General features: G+C 40.8%; 1 protein-coding gene across 2 annotated transcripts in view; it reads left to right on the forward strand.

Annotated features, from left to right (window-relative positions):
• The first annotated feature begins 9,775 nt into the window (after positions 1-9,775).
• Positions 9,776-15,461, forward strand: part of LOC140195241 (AT-rich interactive domain-containing protein 2-like) — a 385,533-nt gene continuing 379,847 nt past the window's right edge. Inside the window, exons 1-2 of one of the 2 annotated variants that reach the window (XM_072253261.1) lie at positions 9,776-10,577; positions 11,286-11,379. In XM_072253261.1, coding sequence (XP_072109362.1) covers positions 10,477-10,577; positions 11,286-11,379 — 195 coding nt within the window. In that variant the 5' untranslated portion in view covers positions 9,776-10,476. The remainder of the gene's footprint in view (positions 10,578-11,285; positions 11,380-15,461) is intronic. The other variant, XM_072253260.1, reaches the window with a different exon arrangement.

Here is a 15,461-nt window from a genome sequence, read left to right on the forward strand (position 1 = left end):
GCACACACAAGTTGACTCATTTGCAAAAAATATCAAATTCAGGTGGTATTTATTGTTCATCCGTAATGACACTGATAGAGAATTGTGAACTGCCTCTTTGAATAGGCCAGAACTACTTAAATGTTTGAAAAGATAGGTCAAATTGACATTTATTTTAAAGTACATTAGCTATGAACAAGCATGGATGGCATTTTCTAAGGAAATGTATATACTGTTCAGTTAACTTTTGGTTGAATGAGGTGTTTCACTTATCAGCTCAGAGAAGAAATTTCCCAACAATTTCTTCCTAAAAATTACCTAGCCTTCATATTTGTTTGAATTGCAGGTTTTCTGTAAACTTCTTTCCTTACTAATATATTTATAAAAACAGCCTAGATGTTATGTCATCAGGGAGGAGGTACAGAAACTTGAAGACTCACACTCAAGAATTGAGGAACAGCTTCTTCCCTTCCACCATAATATTTCAAACAGTCCACGAACCTTATTATTCCTTAATTTTGGCCATATTTATTTATTTTATAATTGTAATTTTAAGTCTTTGCACTGTATTGCCACAAAACAATAAATTTCACATCAGTGATAATATACAGTGCCTTGAAAAAGTATTCATCCCCCACCATTTACTGTCTCATCTTCTAAATTTAAAATATATTGTAGTAGGCTTTCTTTGAGCTAATCTACAAAACATTGTCCATCTTGTCAGATCAAAAGAAAAATTCCAAAACCTGTCAACAATTTACTAAAATTTAAAAAACCCAAATTGTGAGGCTGATAAAATATTTATCCCCTTTGTAGTTACTATACTAACTTTTCTTAGGTGCAATATTGTGTATTACCTTACCAACTCACCCAAATTTGTTGATGTAGAAAATTGAAGGATCACCTGAATAAATATCCCATCTCTCTGAAAGGGCCAACAGTATGGTAGATATTCAAAAGACAAAACCAAAATAAAGACAAAAGAGCATGATAATAAGGTACAAATATAGGGAAAGGTACAAGACCACTTTAAAGGCACTGAACATACCTTGGAGTCTATCATGAAAAAGAGGAAAAAATATGAAACCACGGCTACACTGCCTACATCAGGCCACCCCTCTAAACTTAAATCACTGAAGAAGAATGCCACTTGTACGAGAGATCACTGCGATGCTAACAATCAGTCTGAGTGAGCTCCGAAAGTCAGTGGCTGCTACTGAAGATGAAGTTCATGGCTCCACAATCTCTAAGGCTTTACCCAAAAAAGGTACTTATAGAAGAATGGCAAGGAAGTAGTCTTTCTTGTGTAAGCATCTCTGTACCAAAAAAAAACTTGAATTAAGATTAGCATACACAAGTTGACTCATTTACAAAAAAACTCAAATTCAGGCAGAATTTATTGTTCATCCGTAACCACACTGATACAGAATTGTGAACTGCCTCTCTGAATGTGCCAGAGGTATTTAAATGTTTGAAAACGTAGGTCAAATTGACATTTATTTTAAAGTACATTAGCTATGAAAAGCTTTAAAAAGAGTATATCCTTGCTCATGATGACTGTGAAGTGTCACTTATACTGTAAAAAATGTGGAAGAAGGTATTGTGGTCAGTTGAGACTAAAGTGGAACTTCTTGGCCTCAACACCAAGTGGTATACATCTAATACTGCACATCAGCCAGCTAACACCATCCCTACTGTGAAGTATGACGGAGTTAGCATCATACTATGGGGATGGTTATCAGTAGCAGGGACTGAAAATCTGGTCAGGATTGATGGAAAGATGAATGCTGCAAAATATAGAGATCCTGGATAAAAACCTGCTAGCCTTTGCCAGGAAGTGTGTCTTTCAGCAGGACAACGACCCACAACACACTGCCAGAGCAACCATAGACAAAGAAAATTGATGTCCTTGAGTGACCTGGAGTCCTGACCTTAACCCGACTGAACATCTCTAGCAAGACCTCAAGACTGCTATCCATTGTCACTTCCCAACTATCTTGGCACAGCTTAAGAAATTTTGCAAGGAGGAATGGGCAAATCTTGCTCCGTCACATTGTGCAAAGCCAACAGAGACTCATCCAAAAAGACTACTAGCCTGTAATAGCTGCGAGAGATGGTTCAACTAGGTACTGAGCAAAGAGAGATAAATACCTTTGAACTGCTGATATTTCAGTTTTTCATGTTTTACAATTTTCCCTTTTTTTGGGCTCTACTGTGACAAAGACCCGGCTGGTGGCTTAGTGGCATCAGCATCGGACTTCGGGACGAAAGGTCCCGGGTTCGAATCCAGCCAGCCGGCTCCCCTGCACGCTTTCCATCTGTGCTGGGTTATGAGCTGGTGATCTCTTTGGAAACCTACCCAGCAGAAGGCAATGGCAAACCACTGCTGTAACTTGCCTCGTATGCGATTCCCCACCACGTCAGAAAGGCATGGAGGGAAATCGTCCGCTAACCGGAGATAGTATGTCATTTACAAATAAAACTTCTCAGTTAAATTCATTAAAATCACTGGTTATAATACTCATTCATGTGAACAAAGGGTTGGAGGTTGAATCTGATTACCAATTTATGAATGGGTTACTTTGCCATTTCTTTCTCACAGTCGCGACCCTCTTTATCGTGATCTCTCAACTGTCCATGAATGGGAGAGTTCCCAATTGGATCACTGACCAAATTGTATACCTTGCAAAGAGCAAGGAAATGAATGATCAGTTAATTTGACAATATTGATTCAAAAGATGAATGCTTCATAAAGCAATTCTGTATGTAGTAAGTGTCAGAGTACTTGCTTAAATCTGAAAATGCTGCATAATTTGTTATCCAATGACAAATAATTTATTAAAACTCTTACTTTCATTTGGTTATATAAATACAAATAGTCATGATTGAGTGCCCATTTTATATCTCTGAACAACAATTACCCTTGATGAGATACAGAATTTTGGGAAGGCAATGCACAGCCACTTTATCACTATCTGGACAAGGTTGTTTAACAGATGATGATTCCAATTGGGTGTTCAAATAGGTAAGTGGCCAGTATTCTACATCTTAACTGTATATCTGATTTATCTCAAAGTTGCTTCAAAGTTTAGCATCAGCAAATGCACAACTTTTACATGTTGTTCCCCTTTAACTTGTACAGAGTTTAGTACCACCTCTGTACATTGTACAGATAACTTCCAAATAATTAAGACCATAAAAATAGTAGTAACTGGAATAGGCCTTCTGGTCCATGAACCTGGTTCTCTATTGAACAAGATGATGGTTGACGCAACTTTCCTCAAATCCACTTTGGTCCGAGAGTCTCCTATAAGAGGAAATATTGTCAAGCCCTCAATAAACCATAGTTTCACCCCTCTTTCCAACTCCAATGAGTAAAGACCTAACCTCTAACCTTTCCTCATATGACAATCTTTCTATCTTCTTTGAATTAACTCCGATGTCAATATATCTTCCCTGAAATAAGGGGACAAAAATTGCTCACTGTATTGTACATGTACCATTACTTATGTATTGTATAGCAGTAGTAAGAGTTTTCTGCTTCTATACTCCAACATTCTTGAATTAAAGGGGCAATATTCCATTAGCTTTCCTTATTACTTGCTCCATCTGTATGCTAACTTTCTGTTCATCTCCGAGAACTCCCAAATCCTGCTGCACTCTAGCTTTTGCCATCTAAATAATAACTATTTAGTCTTCTTTGCTAAATGAACCTTACATTTTCCTACATTATACTTCATTTGCCAGTTTTTGCCCATCCATTCATCAGTAACTCTGTAGACCGTTTGTAGTCTCTGTGTAACTTACTTTTGTACTAAAAATTGGTCACTTTTTTTCCTATTTATTAATATACAGCATATAAATCTGAAAATACTTCCTGCTTGTTAATTCTCTATCCATATTAATGTATTACCTTGCATACTATCTAGTCATTTTTCGTGAACACTTTTTGAAAATCCAAATATATATCTACTGCAAGGCTTAACAAAATGAACTTGGTTTATCATAAATATAACTATTGTACTAATTCCTATTTAAAAATATACTTTGGGACAATTATTTTTATATAAAACAGACACACAAAACATACATAGATGCATACACATATTAACTTTACTTTTTCCAGTACTTTTTAATGACTGTACTGGCCCTGCTCCCTGCATTCATACAAAATTCAAAACTTCATTACTATTGCTACCAATATTCACTCTACTCTCACCTTCATATGCTAAATATCTGACACTCTCCTTCCCTTTCTCAACCTTCCATATCAAGAAGTGGTAATTGATATTTTTGCTGACAAGGCCAGACTCACACAGCTATTTTGATTCCCATCTTGCTTCTGACAGACTTCAGTCCATTCGCCCAGATTCTATCACATCACTTCTGATGATAATTTCTGCAACAGTACTTCTGAAAGGTCTTTCATTTTCCTGAACTGTAGTTTTCCCTCCAACACAAGTGAACAAGTGAAGTGAAGTTTATTGTCATTTAACTACCTACATGAATATAACGTATATAGAAACCAGACAATCCTTCAAGCAACACACATCAAAGTTGCTGGTGAATGCAGCAGGCCAGGCAGCATCTGTAGGAAGAGGTGCAGTCGACGTTTCAGGCCGAGACCCTTCGTCAGGACTAACTGAAGGAAGAGTGAGTAAGGGATTTGAAAGTTGGAGGGGGAGGGGGAGATCCAAAATGATAGGAGAAGACAGGAGGGGAAGGGATAGAGCCAAGAGCTGGACAGGTGATAGGCAAAAGGGGATACGAGAGGATCATGGGACAGGAGGTCCGGGAAGAAAGACGGGGGGGGGGGGAGACCCAGAGGATGGGCAAGAGGTATATTCAGAGGGACAGAGGGAGAAAAAGGAGAGTGAGAGAAAGAACGTGTGCATAAAAATAAATAACAGATGGGGTACGAGGGGGAGGTGGGGCATTAGCAGAAATTAGAGAAGTCGATGTTCATGCCATCAGGTTGGAGGCTACCCAGACGGAATATAAGGTGTTGTTCCTCCAACCTGAGTGTGGCTTCATCTTTACAGTAGAGGAGGCCGTGGATAGACATGTCAGAATGGGAATGGGATGTGGAATTAAAATGTGTGGCCACTGGGAGATCCTGCTTTCTCTGGCGGACAGAGCGTAGATGTTCAGCAAAGTGGTCTCCCAGTCTGCGTTGGGTCTCGCCAATATATAAAAGGCCACATCGGGAGCACCGGACGCAGTATATCACCCCAGTTGACTCACAGGTGAAGTGTTGCCTCACCTGGAAGGACTATTTGGGGCCCTGAATGGTGGTAAGGGAGGAAGTGTAAGGGCATGTGTAGCACTTGTTCCGCTTACACGGATAAGTGCCAGGAGGGAGATCAGTGGGGAGGAATGGGGGGGACGAATGGACAAGGGAGTTGCGTAGGGAGCGATCCCTGCGGAATGCAGAGAGAGGGGGGGAGGGAAAGATGTGCTCAGTGGTGGGATCCCGTTGGAGGTGGCGGAAGTTACGGAGAATAATATATTGGACCCGGGGGCTGGTGGGGTGGTAGGTGAGGACCAGGGGAACCCTATTCCTAGTGGGGTGGTGGGAGGATGGAGTGAGAGCAGATGTACGTGAAATGGGGGAGATGCGTTTAAGAGCAGAGTTGATAGTGGAGGGAGGGAAGCCCCTTTCTTTAAAAAAGGAAGACATCTCCCTCGTCCTAGAATGAAAAGCCTCATCCTGAGAGCAGATCCTTCAAACCAGGGTGTAAAACACATAACACATGATTACTTGTGAAGATAAGGATAAAATCTACAGATGAATCACAAATAACTATTGTGCATTAATATTAAATATTGTAAGGTACGGAATAGAGTAATCAGTGGCGATGCGGCTGGAAGTTCAGAAGCCTGGGAGAAGAAACTGTTTTGCATCCTGACCGTTCTTGTTTTTATGTATCGTAGTCTCCTGCTTGATGGGAGAAAGTCAAAGAGAATACTGGATGGATGGGTGGGATCATTAATAATACTACAGGCCCTGTGTATGCAGTGCTCCTGATAAATGTCCCGATGGATGGGTGGGATTATTAACAATACTAAGGGCCCTGTGTACACAGCGCTCCTGATAAATGTCCCCGATGGACGGGTGGGATTATTAACGATACCAAGGGCCCTGTGTAAAAAGAGCTCCTGATAAATGTCCCTGATGGATGGGTGGGATTATTAACAATACTAAGGGCCCTGTGTACACAGCACTCCTGATAAATGTCCCCGATGGATGGTAGGGAAACCCCTATGATCCTCTCAGCTGTTCTCACATTCTTTAGTAGGAACTTCTGGTCTGATGCTCGACTGCTCCCATACCAGACGGAGAGGCAACTTGTCAGGATGCTCTCAATAATGCTCCTGTAAAACGTAGTTAAGATGGGGGCTAGCAGCCTTGCTTGCCTCTATCTTCTTAGGAAGTGGAGGTACTGCTGTGCCTTCTTGTTCACGGAGGTGATATTAAGGGACCAGATGAAGTCATCTGTGATGTTTACTCCCAGGAACTTAGTGCACTTAACTCTCTCTACAGAGCAGTCATGTACTTACAGAGGGAGATGGTTTGTCTGCAGCTTCCGGAAGTCCACAATAATTTCCTTCGTCTTCTCCACATTCAGGCTTATGTTGTTCTTCTCATACCAATCCACCAGCCGCCCCACTTCCTCTCTATACTCCATCTCATCATCGTTCTTGATAAGACTAAACACTGTTAAACAGACCTGAAACTGCATCTGCTTTATTCTGTGCTCTCCTTACCTCCCAGCCAGAAAAAAGATAAAATTCCCCTTGTCTTCATTATCGATACTAAGCAGTTCTTCCACGTTAAGCAGCAATCTACCTGCACTACTTTCAACTCAGTGTATTGCTCTCAGGTGCAGTCGCTTTGATGCTGGAGACACCAAGGCAGATTGGCTGACTGCTTTGCCAATAAGTTTCAAAACCTGGGCCGGTGTACCTCCTTTTGTAATTGAACCGGGAGACCAGTCTGTGCAGATCAGAAATAACATCTCCTTGCTTGACATCAAAACCTGAAGGAAGCATACTCAGCCTGCTGCTCTACTCTCTTTACACCCATGATTGTGTATCGAGGCACAAGGTAAACACCATCCAGAAATTCACTGATGACACAACTATCGATGGTAGAATCTCTGATGGTGACGAGTGGTGTACAGGAGTGAGACAGATCAACTGACTGAGTGGTGTCACAATGGCAATCTTGTACTCAACAACAGCAAGACCAAGAAATTGACTGCAGACTTCAGGAAGGGGAAGCTGCAGGAACACACACCAGTCCTTACTGAGGGTCACAGAGGAAAGGGTAAGTAGTTTCAAGTTCTTGGGTGTTGACATTTCTGAAGTCCTATGTTAGGCCTAATACAATTACAAAGTGGGCATGCTAGCAGCTATATTTCATTAGGAGTTTGAGAAGATCTAGTTTGTCACTAAACACTCTTAGTAAATTTCTACGAACATACTAACTGGTTGCATCACCATCTGGATTGAGGGCCCACTGTACAGGATCGGAAAAATCTGCAGAGGGTCGTTTACTCATCCAGCTCCATCGTGGGCACTAGCCTCCCTTCCACAGAGGACATCTTCAAAAGGCAACATCCATCATTAAGAACTCCCATCACCCAGGACATGAAATCATCTCATTACTGCCATCAGAGAGGAGGTATAGGAGCCTGATGACAAACACTCAACACTTTAGGACCAGCTTCTATCTTATTATAATTTACGGTGCTGTAACACAACAAATGTTCAGACATGTCTGTAATAATAAACCAGATTCTGATTCTCCACCATTCAGTCAAGTATAACAATGATTATCCAATTGTCTATCACTTTGATTCTTAATCTCACTCTCCATTCTGATCTCCCACAGCATTCTGCTGAAGTCCAATGCAAAACTGCTAAGAAATATAGCACCCTATCTTGTGTCTAGGCAGACAGCAATCCTCTAAACTCGATAGCAAGCTCAACAAATTCAGATACCAGTTTTTCCTCTGTCATAACCTGTCAGTAACAATTTGTCACCCATCTGTAACATTAGCAACACACATCAAAGTTGCTGGTGAACGCAGCAGGCCAGGCAGCATCTGTAGGAAGAGGTGCAGTCGACGTTTCAGGCCGAGACCCTTCGTCAGGACTAACTGAAGGAAGAGTAAGGGATTTGAAAGTTGGAGGGGGAGGGGGAGATCCAAAATGATAGGAGAAGACAGGAGGGGGAGGGATAGAGCCAAGAGCTGGACAGGTGATAGGCAAAAGGGGATACGAGAGGATCATGGGACAGGAGGTCTGGAAAGAAAGACCGGGGGGGGGGGGGGACCCAGAGGATGGGCAAGAGGTATATTCAGAGGGACAGAGGGAGAAAAAGGAGAGAGAGAAGGAATGTGTGCATAAAAATAAGTAACAGATGGGGTACGAGGGGGAGGTGGGGCCTTAGCGGAAGTTAGAGAAGTCGACGTTCATGCCATCAGGTTGGAGGCTACCCAGACGGAATATAAGGTGTTGTTCCTCCAACCTGAGCAAACTGTAACATTAATTCATTTCCTCTAATTTCACAGACATTTCACGATTTGCTGAGGATTTCCAATATTTGTCAGGATTCTAGCTACTGCTATGCTTTATTTCTGATTTTACATTTTTTTTTCCCTTGGAGATACAAGAGACTGCAAATACTGGAATTTGGAGCAACAATCTGCTGAAAAACTCAGGACTTGTCTAGTCATGATACAAAGTTTTGACCTGAAACGTTGACAATTCCTTTCCTCACAAAGGTGCTCAGCCTGATGAGTCCCTTTTGCAGACTGTTTGTTGCTTCACAATGTTTCTAACTCGTCTCAGCCATGCCCTTTCCTTTGTACTCCGCTAAACAGATTAGCTATGATTAAACCACATTCACTTCCCTCCCTTAGGTGGCATCAAAAACAAATACCTTTGGTTTCCTATCAGATATCACTTTTGTTCTCTTCCACCTTTCCCTACAAGTGCACGTTTTCTCACTTTTCCAGTTCTGATGAAGGGTCATTAACCTGTAACGTCTGCTATGTTTTTCTTTCCACAGATGTTGCCTGACCCGCTAAGCATCTGACCTGACATTTCTTGCAGTCTTTTCAAGCTAGTAATTCTATATTTCTCATATGTTAAAGGAGTGGGAAAAAAATAATGTTGTAAAAATATGCAATGTTTACAAACACAACTATCTGTACTGAAGGCTTCCTAATTTATCTTGTTATAAATTACCGCCCAAATATTTACTATAAGCCCAACAACAGTAAGTGCCAACTATTGGCATATTTAGGGAGACTACAAGAGCTCGACTACCAACTGCCTGACCTGTGCAATAAAACCTTAATCCATCTTCGTTTCCCCCCAAAACAAAACAATCTCTTTAGCGCAGCCCCAGCACCAAAAGCTGCATAATCGCCATTTTGAGGTTCTGAACGGAACGACTGGGCCGTGCGCGCTGCGCGGCTGGCGGGCAAGCTTCATCGGGCCGCCGCCTCTGCGTCGGTTGGCATTCGGAGCACGAGCGCAGCTCAGCGCCGGGCGCCGCCACCCTCCGTTAACGACCCGCGTTTCCAGCTCGCTCCACGAACTACAGCTCCCGACCAGCCGCACGCGCGCTCCAGCGCCTGCGTTCTCATCTCCAACGGCGCCTCCAGCGCTCCGAGAACCCGGGGAAGCGACCGCGATGCACCCCGGGACTTGCAGTGCAACCTCTGCGCCTATCTCCTTCTTCCCCCGACCGCCGGGACTGCAACTCCCAGCCTGCCTCGGACTGAGCAGGCCGCCATGGCGGCGGATTGTTTGGTTGAATTGCAGGACCCCCCCTCTGGCGGGTAATTGCTCGGCCTTCATTGTCTGTGAGGGAAGATAGTGAGAGAGGAAAAAAAACAGAGAAAAAAAATCAAAATTGGATTCGATTTTTTCCGAAAAAATTGACATCCATAAATTTTAACCAAAAATAATCGGAGCGAATGGAGAGAAACGAACCGAACTCCTGTCAAAACCCCCGGCCCTTTGAGAGAAAAAAAGCAGGCGAGAGACGGTGATAAGGAGATTAAAATCTTTCCCCCTCCCCCTTCACAGGCTGGCAGGGTTGTTATAGGGAGAGCGGCGGAAAATATAGTCTCCCCGGTGAATCGGACGGCGCGGGCCGAGCCGCCTCACTGCGCACCGGCGAGTCTGCCATCAGCGGTCTCTGGTGTTGCCGAAGCCCTGCGCTGTCTCTCTCCCTCCCCCCAGCGCTCTTCCTCCTCTCTGGCTCTTGTTTAATTCCCGTCGTGGCCGGCGATGGCTCGGGCTCGGGCTCCGGCGCCCGACTCTCCGGAGATGAAAAAGAAGAAACTGTAAAAGAGCATACAGCAATCCTATATATATATATATATATAGAATAACGACTGAGTCACCTCCGGAGTTCCCTCTCCGACCTTTTTTTTGTTGTTTTATTATTTATTTGGGGGAGTTTTTTTCTTGTGTATGAGAGGGATTATTATGGCCAAAACTCCGAGTAAAAGCGGCGGCTTGAGGACTGGCAGGAGTTTCCTGGACGAGCTGCGGCACTTTCACAGGAGTAAAGGGTAAAAACAAATGTATTCACCAGAAAATAAATACAACTTTTAATGGAGGGGGTGAATTAACCGTCTAAAATAATACAAGGGGAGGGACGAAATGTGTTGTTTTTATTCAGCGGCCTTCAAAGGCTTTCCCTTGTCACTCGATGTCTGAACATACACCATAGGCGATTGGAATGAGAATTATTTCATTGTAAAGAATGAAATATGTTCCTTAAACTTTTTTTAAATGGTGAGGGAGGTCGAGGAGCGTAGAGGCTCGAGTATTGGCAGCCTTTGTTGCCTTGTGTTACCACCTTTTTGCCAACAGTGATTCTTGGCAAGGAAATTAATTTTCATTTGAGCTCTTTTTAATAAAAAACATTCGAATTACAATTTTAAATTCTGCGTAGCGTGGAGTTGTAATTATCTGTCAGGTTGAAGGGGGAGTGGCGGGGGGCTTTTGAATCGCCGAGAATAAGAGGGATATCAAACTTTAAGCAGACTTTTCATTTATTAAAATGTATTTGTTTATAATTTGGCTTTGAATTTGACTTAAAGATCTGACCAATTTTGATATTGAATTTGCAATATTTATTTTTAATTTTAATTCATTACGTTAATTTTGTTCCAAACTTTTGGGACAACACGAGTTTATATTTTTAAGACGTTTGCTGCTTTTTAAAACAATTGCTGCAAAATAAGTGAAACTAAGACTTATTTAAATGTTTTTAGGACAACCTTTAGAAAGATCCCGATCATCGGAGGGAGAGAGTTGGATTTGAGTGCTTTATACAGCAAAGTCACTTCACTTGGGGGATTCGCCAAGGTAATTTGGGCATTTATGAAGATATATCTTTTATGGAAGCTTGTATTTGATGGCAGTGGCCATCGAAAGACAGCTCTGTTTCTTAGAAGTTATGCATATGTTTGTTTACTACTAGGGGTGACGTGTAGTTGGATTAATGAACATAAAATGTTGAATTTTGTGAATTTTAATTTTAAACATAATCCATGGTTTACTGTACGTGGACCTCACAGGTCACGGACATAACTATAAATGTAACTAAAAAACATCCTACGTATTTAAAGAACATTTCTGCATAATAAGCTTGTGGATTCGCAAAATTTATCGTTATTAACAATATCAAAATATGCCTTGAGTAGTTTTAAAGGCTGACATCCAATATTACGTGAAGCGATACAAGGTTTGCCGCTTCTTTAAATATACCACTGAAATACATATATGTGCACATATACACATAGATTTTTTGGGGGGGAACCAATTCCTCTCTCTTAGAAGAGAATTTATACGGTCATTTGAAATACTGTGCTTTCGCGCAATGAAACGGGTTGTGTGAGCCCTTTTAAGTAAGGCCTGTCTCCTAGCCGAAGTGTGGGAGCAAGTGAATGAACTGAAAATTAGCGACTGTGTAATATCAGTAGTACGAGCGGGATCGGTGAGAGTCAATACAACTGTCTGCTGCAATTTACTCTTAAAGGGGATTTGATCGTTTATTTTGTTTTTAAAAAATGGTTGTTAGGCTTTTCGTCCAGCTAGGCCTTATAGAGGCCTCAATCAATATAAATCATAATTAAAAAACTACAGAAGGCGTCTTTGGCGTCCAGAGGCATTTTTTTTTTTTGCAATTTGGATATTGGATAAGAATTTTTGACCACATGTTGAATATTTGTCAGAAAAGTACTCGGTATGGGAGGAGGGTGGGAAGTGGAAAGACTAATTATTTAAATTGACCATATTGGGAATAGTAATCTGGTGTACATTTGAACAAACTGCAATTACTGATTGGTGCTGTAGTGTGTTTTCTTGCATTGATAACCAAGATATCTATATGTTGGGTGGGAGTCTATGACTGTGTTTTTTTGTGAATTGTGTGCTCCTATTAATTATTCTTTGAGATGAAGGGAAAGATTTGCAGTGATATACTAATAGTTTGCAGAATGCTTAAAATCAAATTGCAAATCTGGAAAACAAAAATAATTATAATGTTGGTGATACTGAGCTGGCCAGACAGCATCAGTGGAAAGAGAAACAGAATTAATGTTTTGGATTCAAGATATTTTGAGTAACTCTTTCCTCTGATACTAGCTGACCTGTTGAGCATCCCCGGCAATTTCTCTATGGAGTCAGTAGTTTTGAATGAATTGCAATAGCTATGGAAGGATTTTAACATGGGTAATGATTTCAAATTTGAGGTGAGATATATCAGAATTTTGCATAAATAGGTGGTTGAGTGGGGTTTGATGGAAATAGAGATATTGGCAGGAATGTTTTGTGATGACTTGTAGCAGGCTAGTTTGGACAGCTTTGGAATAGTTGGGTGCCAAAATATGGACTAGGATTTCAGGAGCAAACCTTGTCAAGTCGCAGTTTGAAATGGGCAATGTTTTGAGGCTAATGTAGGGTGAGAGAGGGTATGAGATTGCATGGTTAAATTGATGTCAAATAGCCAGGTTGAAATGCCCAGTTTACTTCAGCCTAAAACAGATGACTAGGAAGAGGTGTACAGTTGGTGAAGAAACGGTGTTTTGTGTTTGAGAGGCATTGCACACATGATTAAATATCCACATTCTGGTCATTCCATTATATAACTGAAGGAATTTTGGCCCATCCAGGAATAGATATTGAATAAGCAGATAGTGTAATGGTGGAGGAAATGATAGTTATAACTGAGGTAGAAATAAAACAGTAAATGCTAGAAATACACAGCTGGTTAGCTACCATTTTAAACAGTTAATGTTTCATTAAAATAGGTGTCAGCAGCCAGAACCAAAACCTGATGTTGTCATGGGATACTATTGTCACGGAGCATGATAGTGTTGAGAAATAGGGGAGGGGAATACAAATTGGATCTGTAGAGGTAATGCTATTTAGTTCACTAACTATATTGATGGGTCAATATTAACATTGTTGTAACGTATCATGGTTAGGTCAGCCTAGCATGATTCCATCCACCAACAATCAAAAAACTATTTACCTTTTTTTATGGAGTACAAAGCTTGGTAAATGCTGGGTTTATGGAATGATACGGAGTCAAAAATGTTTGGTCTTTTGCTTTGGTCAAAAATCTGATTTATTTTTCTGAGTCCCATTTTAGTGAATTTTTTTTGCTCTCTACTGATTACAAACTTTATTTTACAGTTGCGCTTCTACTCCGTCAACTTCACCAGGTTTCCTTGGGAGATCTACTCAGTCTGAAAACCTAAGGGTCAAAAATAAGTGATGAAATTTGAAATAGCTTGAATCTATGCTACCACTGTGAACCGTGTATATGGATAATGAACTAGATAGTTCAGTCAGTTATTCCAGTTTTTAGAACAGGCCTTCTAGAAATTTCCTCAATTCTGTAGAAAACCTTTTGCTCATGCAACTTAAATTTAATCAATATAGTTTAAAAATGTGTTCTCTCGTTCCAAAGAATTGAATCATGATCCTTTACATACAGGTTGGGGGGATTTGAGAACTGGATGGGGTATCAGGGAATGCTAATATGTTAAAAGTGGGGCCCACTTGGGCTGGAAATCCCGTTTGTTTTGTAACCTAACAGAATAGTTTTTTTTATGTTATCAACTTAAATTTATGATTTAGTTTGGTAAGGCACTAAATGTCCTTCTTGCACAAAAGGAAGTCATTAAAACAGGAAAGGCTGTGACAGTTCAGTGAAAAATACTTCCAACTTTTAGCCAACATCCTTCAAGTTATTCTGTTGGGTACTTGTCCCTTATCTTCTTGAAAGTTATGTTTCCACTAGTTTTCCAGACAATGAGTTCCAGATCATAACTGTTCCAAACAATTCCCAACATTCACACTCTATTACCTTGTGTTCCCTTGTTTTTGAATTATCAGCTCCTCTCAGTTTGCTGTATCTAAACTAGTCGTGATCTTTTTGACCTCACTGTACTCCAAGGAAAATGAACCATCTTCTCCAGTCCAATTTCATTACTGAATCCCTCACCCCTGAAAATCTCTCTGCACCTACTTAAAGACCTTCGCATCCTGCCTAAAGTGTGATGATGAGAGTTAAATGCAATAATCCAATTGTGACTTAATGAGAGTTTTCAAAAAATCTGATCAGTACTACCTCCCTGTATTGGTGTTCTTTGCTTCCATTTATGAAGTCCAAACACCCATATACTTTATAAAACTCATACTTCCAACCACTGTATATTCAAGAAAATTTTAAAAAAATGGGAAACCCTGCCCTTCATCACCTAAACGTACATCTTGGCTTTGCATCATCTGATTGTGGGCATTGGTAGTCATTGGGCTACTTGTCTAACTTGTCATTCCTCATGTTCAAAGTAAATTTATTATCAAAGTACCTGTATGTCACCATATATTACCATGAGATTCATTTTCTTGCAGGCATTTACAGTTTGAGGCTGAGTGGAATGGAATTGGGTCTGTCCTTGTCTGAGCACTGCCATGCATTCTGGATGGTTGTATAGTAATCATATTTGGGCACTTGATTTTTGTTCTCTCTGCTATAACAGAGTTAAATGATTCACTGTTGTCTGGTTACAATTGTTCTGTTTGGTGTCTGCAGATGAATGTAAAACAGGGGTTGAGTATAGTCTGTAAGGCTAATTATCTTCCCAGGTGGTAAATTTACTAGTGAAGCCACTGAGCAGGGTATTTTCAGATTGTTTCAAGGAATAAAGCCATGATTCACCTGGAATTTTGTGTACCTGTGGCATTTTTTAGATAGGTAGACTTCTAAAAATCTCTTGGCATAGTTATGCACGAAAGGTCTTCAGGTTAATTCCCTGAATTGGTTAATCAAAAAGGATTCACGTTGTTTATGATTTTGGTGCTCTCATCTAAGTTCACTGTCTTCTGATCATGTTTTGATACTTCTGTCTCCATATGAATACCCTTATTCATATTTA

This window comes from Mobula birostris, chromosome 3 (assembly GCF_030028105.1).
Source record: "Mobula birostris isolate sMobBir1 chromosome 3, sMobBir1.hap1, whole genome shotgun sequence".
NCBI classification, from domain to species: Eukaryota; Metazoa; Chordata; class Chondrichthyes; order Myliobatiformes; family Myliobatidae; genus Mobula; species Mobula birostris.